Below are 13,275 nucleotides of genomic sequence, written 5' to 3'. Positions count from 1 at the left end.
CACCACTGTCACAGTACAACGTGTAGTCTGGTTTACACGTGTCCTGTGTAAATGATGCACCACCCAGCACCACTGTCACAATACAACGTGTAGCCTGGTTTACACGTGACCTGTGTAAATGATGCACCACCCCACACCACTGTCACAGTACAACGTGTAGTCTGGTTTACACGTGTCCTGTGTAAATGATGCACCACCCCGCACCACTGTCACAATACAACCTACCGGGTCAGGTCTGATACGACTGGTAACAGCTGTTTTATTTGCTTGTTTTTATTTTGTTATCCAAAGCACTGAAACTAATTGAAATTCCATCCTTATTCATATGTTAAATATAAAAATAGAATAAAAAGTCGTTATCAAACAATTATTCTTATAAATGTAGCTTAAGGCATCGGGGGGAGGGAGGGGTTATATATTTGCACTAGGGATAGACTCCACACAAGGGAGGTAAAGGGTTTAGGCATCCAGTCAGTTACATCCAACATGGTAGACATAGCAAACATTAATATCCCTCAACCCCCACACCTATTCATCTAACGACACCACTACTCCCCCCGACCCGTCCCACATGTTCATACTACTACCCCCCCCCCCCTATTTCCATGTCCACTAAACCCCACTGTAGGTGTAGGCTTAATATTGCATCACACCAACAACAATTGTGTTAAGGTTTGAATAAATATTTCCCTTACTGAAGAGAACCAACTAAACAAATCTGCAAAGGTTGTATTAGAACCAGACAAGTGGGTGAGGAAATATTTCCCAAGGTCCGATCACAGTCTAGAAGAGTTGAAACTAGGCCAACAGAAATGTATGAATGAATGGCAATCGGTGGAGATTTCCTTTTGTGTTTGAGTCTACCCACCTTCAATATTTTAAAATTCTCAGTTGTGACAAAAAATAATCAATTAAACCCAAACCAAACCAAAATTATGTGAAATTCAAAACCATCTATGTATTAATATATTATAATATATCCCTCTCTCTGTATAAAAAGTTAGATAACTCAGAAGAAGGGAGGTAATTAAAGGGAGTATTGGTGTGAGATAACTAGCCTAAATGGAGGTGGCTGAGCAGATAAAGATTACATCTCAGATACTGAGTAGAGATTCAGGTGATTATCTCCATAGACAGACTTACAAACTTAATTACTTAATTCACATTTTTTTTTTCATTTTTGCACAAATTTATTTTTAAAATAAAACAAAAATAAATTACATTATTTGTTAAATTAAAATTATATACAAAATTGAAATAAATGTCATAAATAAAAACAAATGTTTACAAGTTTGAAAATTTCAAAAATCACACTTTGCAGTCATTTTTTTTACCATAAAACAATGTAGGTAAAACTAATATTAGACACTCCAGTGAGTGTAATCTTCAGGGAGTGTCACTAGTGAGGGTTGCACCCTGACTCACCACTCACAAATTGCTGACTCTCATTAGTGTGGGGATTTACAAATAAATAACAAACAGTACATAAAAGGTCGGGGGTCAATGCTGATTAAAAAGGGAAACAACAAACACAAGCAGATTTTAGAAGCTTACAAGAAAAACAAAATGTTAACCAGTTCAAGGAAGAAATATTAGGTCATAAAAAATGTGAATAGTATTTTGGTGTACTTGAAAAATTGGAATGCAATATTACTGGTGGTTTCTGAAACATTTTTATAAGTGAATGAATGCAATATCAATACACATGTGTGGACAAATAAATTGCCTTCATCACAGCAGTTATCTGCCCCTTGCAAAGTTATTTCTTAACATTGACCTAAAAATTAAAAATATAATCGCACAATTCTTTTAAACATAGCAAGAATTGAATGGCAACCATTTAAACAACACAAGATCTTTTAAACACTATCCGATATCATTTAAACACTACAACATGTCAGCCCACAAGAACAATATCAAATCAAAGTCTGGGATTTATAATTACACAGGGTCAATAAGATAGGAAACAAACTAGAAAACTAAGATTAATTAGTTATATTCTCATCAGGTTTCATTATACCGCGTTTACACTTGCGACATGTATACTATACATGTCTAGAAAAAAAAAACTTCGCAATAAGTGAGTAGGCTCCCCTATTATCTTAGGCCCTTTTTTTTTCTAGACATGTATAGTATACATGTCGCAAGTGTAAAGCGGTATTAGAATTTCATAATAAACAATAAATTTTAATATCACTAAACAATCACTACCAAATAAGTTAAATTCAATAATTAAAAAAAACACATTTGATTTCAGATTGGGATGACAAAATACATTCAAAGATTAGTAGTTTCACATGTTTTATAACTGGAATTGTATTGCACTTGTACATAGCATTAAATAAACAATCTTTATGACATCAGACAACAAAAGCAAGCTGACCACTTAAATACTCTTCGTTAGCAGACTCTAGTTTAAACTTGAGCAACAAAATGCCACTGTCGTTAATTAAAATTTTTAATAATTGATTCATCAAGTTCTTATAAAAGAAATAGCATGAATAATATTCAATTATAATTGATTCATCAAGTTCTTATAAAAGAAATAGCATGAATAATATTCAATTACAGCTTGAATAGTGACAGCCAATGAAAATTTGGAATGATTTTCACACATCACATTGTAGTTGTAATCTGCTTACATTATTTTCATGAATGATTACACAGGTGTTGAAAGGTAAACTGCTAATATTTTATTGTCTTGCCAGCCGTCCAGCAGGATTTGAATTGTTCAAAGCCAGGATCATTTCTTGTATGAAACTAGAGAAGATACATTAGAAATTGTTATCAACAGGATCATTTCTTGTATGAAACTAGAGAAGATACATTAGAAATTGTTATCAACAGGATTTCTACTCATATAAAGCATGCTGCTATTTATTGTGTGAAAATTATAACTGGTACTTTAGAGAGAATTATTACAGTTATGAATTGAAATGTAAATATTTATTCAGCAAATAAAAAGTATGTACTTGCCTTTTAGAGTTGAGGATTGATGTCCCACCAAGTACGATGCGCACCCCCGGCACAGTCCTGTTGAAGTTATGGACCACTAATGCCTCCTCGTAGGTACAGCCACCAACAATGAACACTATGATATCTTGTGGTCTAAAGATAAATGTAACTTTGTAGACCTAACTACCCAATGTGGACAACAGTTGATATTATTATATAATAATTTTCACAATACTACTACTACAGAAGAAAAAATATGCCCTGAATTAGTTTAGTTAAAATCAGTAAGAGTTGAAAATGTTAATCATCAAAGATACATAACCTACTACAAAAGGTTCTTCTGTAGAAATAAATGTTTAGTACTACTCATCTCCCTTCAAATTATTTATGCAAAACTTCCAAAGTTAGGACTAGCAGAAATGATTAGTTTTTTACTTTCTCGTATATACGAAGTATAGAGAAAGTATTGTAATCGTACACAAAAATAACATGAAATTTTGACAGTTTTCACCTTTTTACTCCTCAGTCTTTCATCACATACAGAGTATAGAGGACTTATTTTAATCAGGCAAAAGTTATAAATACAAATATATAAACGTTTTGGCGTTTTATGCGTTATCGAGTCGTAAAAACTGGACTTTGCAATTCTGTCCGTATGTCTGTGTGTCTGTCTGTGTGTAAACACGATAACTTGAGCACCGTTACAGCTAGGTTGATGAAATTTCATATATAAGTATTTTATCAAAATCGTAGATCCTCATTAAGTTTTGAGCGATTTCCGATAACCGGAAGTGGTACTTTTTCTACTTTGAAGTTTTCAAAAGCCTATAAGTTGCGTACTATTTTAGATAGATGCATGAAATTCACACGTAAGTAAAAGATCTAATTCTCTACCTTCTGTCAAATTTTGAGTAATTTCCATTGACCGGAAGTACTAATTTACGCTATTCCCGATTTCTCAAAAAACGCATGTAAATTTATAAAGTACTAATAATATCCAGCACTTTTATACACATTTTATTAGGCGTTCACTTGGTGTGGGACGGAGTGGTCTAGCGGTAGAGAGCTGGACTGCCAACCCGTTAATCTTGAGTTCGAATCCGAGTTCAAGTCAGTAGACCGTCCCCGAGTCCACCCAACTCTGATGGGTACCTAACTCCTGTTAGGGAAAGTAAAGGCTGCTGGGCATAGTGCTGACCACACTATCTCTTCATATGCCGAGGTCACAGAAACAAGTGAACTCTACTTCACTTGCCCCATAGACCGTCAGGTTTGAAAGGGAAACTTTTCACTTGGTGTGCAATTCTTTTTTTTACAAGATTCTGTTCTATTATAAAAAGTTTAAGTAATTAAAAATGGATAACAAATATTGTCTATGTCCTGAGTTGCCATCCCTCGTAATTTTATATTAGAATATTCGAGAAAGTTCAGGGGAGATCACTCCCGGTTTATTTTTACTCATTTTGTTAAAAGAATGAAAGAACTTAGAATCAATTGTAAAAACCTTAAAATAATCAGAAATACTTAAAAAATATCTAGTTTTCATTATAAAAAGTAGTAGGTAAAAAACAATCACTGTAACTGATTGTTGTAATGAATAATAGACATTATAAAAAACTAATTATATTTTAATGTGATGTGACAGCCATTCATATCAAAGCATTGATAAATTAAGAGATATTAAAATGGTAATAAAAATGTTCCTATCAAAATGTTTTGAAAATATTTCTGATGAGACCAAAACTTTTATTTGTACTATAATTTCTTATATTTAAGGTATTCAAAAACTAGCTGTTATCACATTTTTTTACTTTGTATGTGTCTAACAATCAAGAGTTGAAATAATTGGGACTTACATATCAGACTGCATTAGTGTTTAAATAAATAGAGTCAATGGTATTTTTATATTGAATTAGGTTAATTTTTTTCACTAGTACAACTACCAATACAACAAGCCTAGAGTTTTTAACATTTAACATGCATTAACATCAGATTAAAGCAGCCAGTGTTTTAAATACTAAACACACATCACTATCTCTCAACAACATGCCCAACCCAAACTGAATCAACTATCTTGAAGAAGCCTCCAAAGTAGGATTCAAAATCAATAGAAATAAAACAAGTCATTAGAATCAATCACGACAAAGACCTGCCTAATTCAAGAGACAAACAAATTCACATATCTGGGAAGCGTGATCAACAAGGATAGGGGAGAAGACCAATAAACTGAGAGCCATATCAACAATGTCAGATTGCTTTATGGCTCAAAGTCAAATATAGTGACAGTCGTTCACAAGCAGATGTTTAGGACAGATTCTGAAGATAAGACTGCCAGACAAAATGTCAAATGATGACCTGTGGCAAACCACAAAGGTGCAGCCAATTGACAGGGGCATTAAAGACCACACATGAGGATGGATCTGGCACACCTTGAGAAAGGAAGGATAACCTTGGGTGAGTCAAGCAATAGACTGGAATCCCTGGGAAAAAGAAAAGTAGCCAAAGCAATCCTGGAGAAGGACGGTGGAAGGGGAAGCAAGGTCTGCGGGCTTACAGATAAAGAGAGCTGTCCAAAACAATCTGGTGGAAAGGTCTAGCGGCAGCCAATTGCTCGTCAGGGGTTACAAAGGAATAAGTTAAGCCACTAACCAAAGGAATAAGTCAAGCCACTAACCAAAGGAATAAGTCAAGCCACTAACCAAAGGAACAAGTCAAGCCACTAACCAAAGGAATAAGTCAAGCCACTAACCAAAGGAATAAGTCAAGCCACTAACCAAAGGAACAAGTCAAGCCACTAACCAAAGGAACAAGTCAAGCCACTAACCAAAGGAACAAGTCAAGCCACTAACCAAAGGAACAAGTCAAGCCACTAACAGATTTTTTTCCATAACTACAAGTACCTGTCTTTGAGTTGTCCAGTTCCAAGGTAAGGATAACTGGCCTCTTTCAGCTTCCCCTTGATCAGCTGATCTAGCAGTGTAAACAACAATGGCTTGTGCTGTGTGTAGACATTCTCCACACCCTGGAGGTCAAAGGTCACAATTGTTTATAAAAATGCATCCATGTTGACTTAATAATTTTTTTAAAAATTAATTTAAACCATGAAATTTATTTCTTTTTAACACAACAGAAAAAAACAATGATTTTGATATTATAAGCTGTGTTTGATGCTCTCCTATCTTCCTATCTATAAATATCAATGGCTTTTAAATGATGAAATGTTATCAAAGCTTATGTAATAAATATTTATACAATAAAATATAACTAGTAAAAGTATAAAGTGGTGACCAATTTCTTGTGTTAGGAGCATGTTTAAGATTTTTTAAACTACCAACCTTTAAGCCTTTGAGAAGTCTTTTTGTAATGGCAACAGCATCTTGGTTACCAAACAGGTCACTTCCCCTGCCTTTCTTGCCACCATAGTCCAGAACATTCTGGACAAGCTGCACAATTTTAAGACCATGTGATCATTCCTCATATGTAACTTACATAACTCACACATTAAATAATGAGAAACTGTTTTTCAAACTTTTTTTTTACTCATGATATGCATACTAAACACATTAAATGTAAAAGCAAATATTAGACAATAAATCAATAATTTCTATTCAATAGCTGTTAAAAATGTTCTAAATATCTTAGTTTCATAATCTTTTTTTCTTAAATTTTAATTTCAGATGTTACCAGAGAACAATGTTTACATCAATGATTCAAGAACAACAAGTCCTTGTAAACACTGATTAACTTATGAATGTTTGATAGAACTGGGACTCACTAATTATTCAAATACTTAACCACAAGCCCTTCTAAACACTGATAATCTTAGTGATGTTTGATAGAACTGGGACTCACTGCTCTGTTTTCTGGAGAGATATTGTTTTGTCTGAGCACTTCCATCAGACCCGACACATCATTGTTGCTGTGACTTTCATACCTGAGCGCATACAGCATCACCAGCCGCAACATGTCGGCCTGCCGCAGTTTGTCACTGGCCAGCAGTGCTCGGATACGCTGAAACAAAAGAAGAAATTTAAATGTTTTGCCTTATAATGGCGTGGTCCGGTGGTAGAAAAGGTCTGAAAAGTCTTGGGAGTCATAAGATGCCCATAAGTACAGCCAGCTCATGGTAACTGAATTGGGGAAAGCTTAGACAGATAGTGTATAGAACTGATGACACCAGCCCTTCAAGACAGATAGTGTATAGAACTGTTCACATCAGCCCTTCAAGACAGATTGGATGTAGAACTAATCACACTAGCCCTTCAAGACAGATTGGCCATAGAACTAATCACACCAGCCCTTCAAGATAGAATAGATGTAGAACTGATCACACTACCTTCACATGCTAAAGTCATAGAAATAGATAAACTCAACATCTGGTCCTAGAGACCATCCGGTCAGAAAAGTGTACTTTTCTTATTTTCACTTCATCAGCTATGCTTTAAAATGTAGGCCTATATTTTATAATTAACATAATGGAAACAATAAATTAGATAAAATATCTTGTTTTTTAACCAGAATCTAGCCCTTTTCAAACTGTACACAGAATATTATTGAATAGTCTAAAAAAATATGATAAAAAGGTGAGATAACTTTATAGTGCATCCATCCAACTTTAATCAGCACTTAAATTGTGAAAAGAAGAGCTAGGTTTTTATTTTAGCCTCTGGCATCAAATGTATGGACAATCTTAACCCTTTGAGCCCTGGCCTCCCTGACCTAATTTCTCCCATTTCCTGAGCTCCCAAGGCCAAACCAATTTTCACTTATCTGCTTCTAACTTTGCCTACAACTTTTGAACTGTTTGAGATGAACAAGCCAAATTTTTAGTATCCAGACTCAGGATCAAACAACAATTCAGCAGGATTCTGAAATTCTTTATTTTTTTTACAATGTATGAACAGAACAACGTATATAAAACGAACACATAATTATTATCAACACGCCAAGGAGACTGAAGTTTTACAGCACCACGTGCATCAGAACGTACTTGAACAGTTTCATTGTCACTGTCAATTTCAATGTCACTGTGTTCAGTCTCAAATTCAACGTCATTATCATCACAATATAGACCAGGAATATTATCTTCTTCATCAGAACCAATAAGTAGTTGTATTGCCTGAGAAGTAGTCATTCTACTTCTTTTGTTGATATTTCGGTCTTTTGCTTCATCTTTTGCACCAACTTTATGTGCTGAAGTCGATGGCTGTGGCTCAGCTTTTCGTTTCGGCGGCATTGCTATGAAATGTAAACACTTTCACTTTTCCTAAAATCTATTTTTAGAATCATAATCCCGCACTAAAAAGACATGTGCGCAGTTTAAGTCAGTCTTCCGCTAATTATATTTAATTAGATGGTACACCGGCCGCTAGGAATATGACGCTAGATCATCGGGCCGGAAAATCGGTTTTTCAGACAGATATGCCTAATGTTGAAGCCGGTTTACCGGCCTGGCGGGCTCAAAGGGTTAAGTTATTTCATAGTGTCAAATCTATTCATTACTTCAATAATATTAATAAGGTGGAAGCTAACGACTGATACAGACTACATGGGATTTTTATCTCCATATTGTTTTAATGAAACAAATTTTTATAGTATTCATTCAACAATGTGATGCCTGTAGTGAACTGACCTGAAGTAGGGCAGAGTGATCTCCCTGACAGGCAATTTCCTGTTCTACCTCAGAGACCTCTAGCAGCTGATGGGCTCCAACAAGGCGAGACAACTCCCCCACAATGGTCACATGCTTGGAAACAGTTCCAGACATTTTCTTGAATTGGGGATAGTTCTCAACAAAAGCCTAGAAAAAATTAATAAGAAATCATCATATTTTAAACTGTATCATTCAAAGCAAATATTTAGAAAGATAAAATACATTTTTAAAGCTACAAAGAAGAGACATATATATATATAGGCCTATAAGGTTTTTTTAATATAATTTTTTAAGAATCAAAATGCTTAAAAATAGCACAAAATTGAGGTATTTAGGAGAACATTTTGAGAACCTTCATGTCAGCTATTGACTCCACTTTGGCTTGACTTTTTGATTTTTTCTGAAACTCCTCCATCAACTCTTTAATGTTTGATCCAATTTCACCAAAATTCATGTACATGTTCTAATTGAAGAGAGATTTGTAAAAAAAAATGTTACCTGATTGTAAACTGGATTACTCATTTTCCAAAGAAATGTGATGAAACATACATTGGTAATTATAGAGATGGGACTGAACTGTATGAGTTTTCTGAGGGACTAACTAGACATATGGATAAGTCCTATGTATGGCATACATAGTGTCCAACTCTACATTTACTTCCATTAAAACATTTTTCCACCAGACCCTAATAGACTTCAAAGTTTTAGATGAATTCTAAACTTTCAACTGTTCAAACAACCACTAACATTCGTTGAGAAACATTAACTTCAACTGCAACTGGCATTTATATACTTTTAAAATAAATTTCGACAAGCTCCATACAAATATTTGAGCATAAACTGATGCTGGCAGAGAATTCATAAGGTATATTACAACAAGCTGTATACAAACATTTCTGTCTCAACAAACTTTGGCTTGGAAATCATAAAGTATGTTACAACAATCTGCACAGAGCTATACAAGTGTAAACTAACACTGGCATAGAATTCATCAAGTGTAAACTAACATTGGTATAGAATTCATCATGTGTAAACTAACATTGGCATAGAACTCATCATGTGTAAACTAACATTGGCATAGAACTCATCATGTTCAGCTCACAGAACACAACAAGCTATACAAGTGTAAACTAACATTGGCATAGAATTCATCATGTGTAAACTAACATTGGCATAGAACTCATCATGTTCAGCTCACAGAACACAACAAGCTATACAAGTGTAAACTAACATTGGCATAGAATTCATCATGTGTAAACTAACATTGGCATAGAATTCATCATGTTCAGCTCACAGAACACAACAAGCTATACAAGTGTAAACTAACATTGGCATAGAATTCATCATGTGTAAACTAACATTGGCATAGAATTCATCATGTTCAGCTCACAGAACACAACAAGCTATACAAGTGTAAACTAACATTGGCATAGAACTCATCATGCTCAGCTGAGAGAACACAACAAGCTATACAAGTGTAAACTAACATTGGCATAGAATTCATCATGTGTAAACTAACACTGGCATAGAATTCATCATGTGTAAACTAACATCGGCATAGAATTCATCATGTGTAAACTAACACTGGCATAGAATTCATCATGTGTAAACTAACACTGGCATAGAATTCATCATGTGTAAACTAACATTGGCATAGAATTCATCATGTGTAAACTAACATTGGCATAGAATTCATCATGTGTAAACTAACACTGGCATAGAATTCATCATGTGTAAACTAACATTGGCATAGAATTCATCATGTGTAAACTAACATTGGCATAGAATTCATCATGCTCAGCTCACAGAACACAACAATCTACACAGAGCCATACAAGTGTAAACTAACATTGGCATAGAACTCATCATGCTCAGCTGACAGAACAACTTCCTGCAGGTCTTTAGAGATGCCAGGAACAGAGGACAGATTGATGCGGTTGTTGTTGATGGTGAGTAGCTCATGCACCATCGCCTGGTATGTCCACTGAAATATTAGGTTATGTGTACATAAGTCAGGCACAAAAATTCTTCTAAGTTTTCAAATAAATTTAGAAATAATCACTGGATAAAGATTTAAGTGTATATGCATTAAAAACCCTATTTCAAAAAAATTATTGATCTTTAATAGAGTGCAGAATAAAATTATTAATTTGGAGGTATAGTCTCCCTTTTTTATGTTTCGCAACCCTGAAATGATCAGAAAATTTTAAAAAACATGTAACTATTATATAGTGTTTCATAATTCTTATAAGGTACATTGGATAAACTGTTGAGCCACAAACCATCATCTTTCTAATTCCTCGGACAACCTGATTCTCACTAATCCCTCCTCAAACCTGATTCTCACTCATCCCTCCACTAACCTGATTTAATAATGGTGTAACAGCATCATCTCGTCTGTCTAAGATAAGCAGAACAGGAGCAACATCAGTCTTTCTGAATTCAAAGAGTGCAGCTTCTTTGCTTATTACTTGCTAAAATTAGAAAAGTTTAAGCTCATGATTTTGATACAATAAAATCTTAAATTATTTAACTCAGAAAAATTTTAAAGGAAGTGAGTGTGATTTTCTTTTTTTAAGTTTTTGATTTGTCTCCACCCATTAAAATTTAATTATTCTGATTAAAATAAAAAAATTTTATTTCAAGAGTAAGTAATTAATTACCCTGACACTTTCTGCCAGCCGACGAACCATCTCTGAGGAGTTTTGATAGCGGATCATTGGACATTTTTTTAAGGATAGGAGCACAGATGCAAGCCCTTGAATGGTACGTGATAAAACAGGTGGTGACCACGCCAAATTCTGAAACAAAAGAATATTAAATATGGTAATATATATCAAAGTTTTACTGAGCCCTGTTAAATAGTTTTTAGAAGCATACAAAAAATAAAAAGGAAGCAATGATCAAAATATGACTTGACACACATGATTCCATTACCTGACAGCAGCCAGTCAAGTTAAGTGAAAATAAGTGGGGGTTTACTGCTATATAATCTCCATAAAATTCCTGAAATAAATACAAATAAAACAACTGTTTTAAATTTATTTCAAGGTAACTTTGACATAACTTGTTTATTAAAAATGCCTATTTCATTAAAAGAGGTATTTTTTTTATAAAAAAAAATTATAAGTACAATAACAAATTATTTTACAAAAATAACTATTTAAAAAAATTATAATTTGCAACGATATTTGCAAAAGTATACGGATAAATTTTAGAAACTGAAGTGTATAAAGTGTATTATTAGTTTTAAAAAAATGGAAAACTGAAATTTGTCTTTTATGAATGAATATTTCTGACCTGAACTTCTCTAACCACCTCTTGATCATCAGCTTCTGCTAGTACTTTTATGTCTTGTTTACTTATAACGTTACTGAAATCTGGAGTTAAATTAAAAAAACATTTAACATTTAACGACACTACTACTTTCACATAAACCTCTCATGTTTGAAAACATATGCATTTAATTAAGTATGTTCCTAACAATTATTAGGGTTTATAATATAATAGGGTTAGAATGATATAAAAATAGAGATAGGTTAAATCAAGGGGTTGATATACTTTACAGTAAACAAGATACAGATGACATATAGTATCTTAGAATGTTAAGTACAATAAAAATAAACTTACAGATAAAGTAAAGACCATATTTAGGCATGCGAAGTTCTTGTGCCAGTAAATCGACATTTTCCTTGGTTGGCCGAAGAAAAACTATACAGTTGAGATGCTTCATTGTTTCTCTTCCAGCGGCATCTATCTTTTCAAACAAATATACTTCCTTTTGGAGGATTTCAGACTGAGCATACACCATGCTTACGATGCTGGTCTGAAATAGAGTTCAGTTAATAAAGCCTATAATAACAAACTGGCAAAGGGTTTAATTATAAAGGTGAATATAGTAAAATTTAGGTCTACATAATTATAAAAGTTGGTAGAGTTGATAATGATTTGAATGTTAATAACCTAGCCTAATGTTTTAAAATTATAATTCAAGACATGGGTAATCATAAATTAATCGTTATAATCATTAGACTATGAAAATAGACCTAATGTATTCTTTATCAGATTATTGATTAGTGGCAATAAAATGAAGCTTGATTTATTGAATAAATCAAGCTTCATCAATTATCAACAATCAATTGAATTAAATATTTGTTTAGGATAATATTTAGAATCGACCCTATGAATCCCTAGGCCACGCTGTGAGGGGGGGGGGCAGTCTCCTTCTGCTAGAGATTGAATTGAAAGGGTTGACTCAAAATATCGAGAAATAGAAATTAGGCTAGTAAATTAGAAAATTAATAATTATGAAGTGAAACTTCAAACTTAGCTAGATCTAGATTTATACAGAAATATGTATTTAATATGTAATATGTAGACTATATTAAATATTTAGATCTAGATCCTAAGATATTTTTCTTACAGTTTCCCTGTCCATGAGAAGTACTTTCATTCCCCCTCCGCATCCTTCTATCATTTTACTAACATATTGTTTGACAGCTAAAATTACATTCATTTTCAATTTTTTCAACTGTAACTTATAGTAAACAAATCAGATAATATGAAATATGAGTTAAAACTGCCATAAATTTTAAATAAAGGGTTATTTTTGGAGTATCAAGTCTAGTTTATTTGTACAATGTACAAAATAGAAATAATGAAATTTA

General features: G+C 33.5%; 1 protein-coding gene across 1 annotated transcript; it reads right to left on the bottom strand.

Moving 5' to 3' along the window:
* Positions 1 to 1,182: 1,182 nt before the first annotated feature.
* Positions 1,183 to 13,275, bottom strand: LOC131936135 (vacuolar protein sorting-associated protein 45). Its single transcript, XM_059293040.1, has 14 exons — positions 13,032 to 13,275; positions 12,239 to 12,434; positions 11,909 to 11,988; positions 11,546 to 11,614; positions 11,272 to 11,409; positions 10,972 to 11,082; positions 10,458 to 10,592; positions 8,961 to 9,071; positions 8,588 to 8,755; positions 6,808 to 6,966; positions 6,291 to 6,398; positions 5,856 to 5,977; positions 2,977 to 3,108; positions 1,183 to 2,760 (listed from the first exon to the last, which is right to left on the bottom strand). Exons 1-14 carry the CDS (start codon positions 13,122 to 13,124, stop codon positions 2,694 to 2,696), a joined length of 1,689 nt encoding a protein of 562 aa, XP_059149023.1. The 5' UTR covers positions 13,125 to 13,275; the 3' UTR covers positions 1,183 to 2,693.

The sequence above is a fragment of the Physella acuta genome, unplaced genomic scaffold (assembly GCF_028476545.2).
Source record: "Physella acuta isolate Inbredline_101_S28 unplaced genomic scaffold, ASM2847654v3 ptg000168l, whole genome shotgun sequence".
In the NCBI taxonomy this organism is placed as follows: domain Eukaryota; kingdom Metazoa; phylum Mollusca; class Gastropoda; family Physidae; genus Physella; species Physella acuta.
The sequence above is the reverse complement of the archived record's forward strand: the minus strand, read 5'-3'. Positions and strand labels throughout refer to the sequence as shown.

What these genes read in the sequence shown, in the direction of transcription:
- LOC131936135 (XM_059293040.1), bottom strand. Translation starts at nt 13,124, where the DNA reads ATGAATGTAATTTTAGCTGTCAAACAATATGTTAGTAAAATGATAGAA. An exon ending in GGCTGGCAGAAAGTGTCAGG is followed by an intron (nt 11,083 to 11,271) that starts GTAATTAATTAC and finishes TTCTAATTTTAG; the next exon opens with CAAGTAATAAGCAAAGAAGC. An exon ending in ATGATGAGTTCTATGCCAAT is followed by an intron (nt 9,072 to 10,457) that starts GTTAGTTTACAC and finishes CTCTTCAATTAG; the next exon opens with AACATGTACATGAATTTTGG.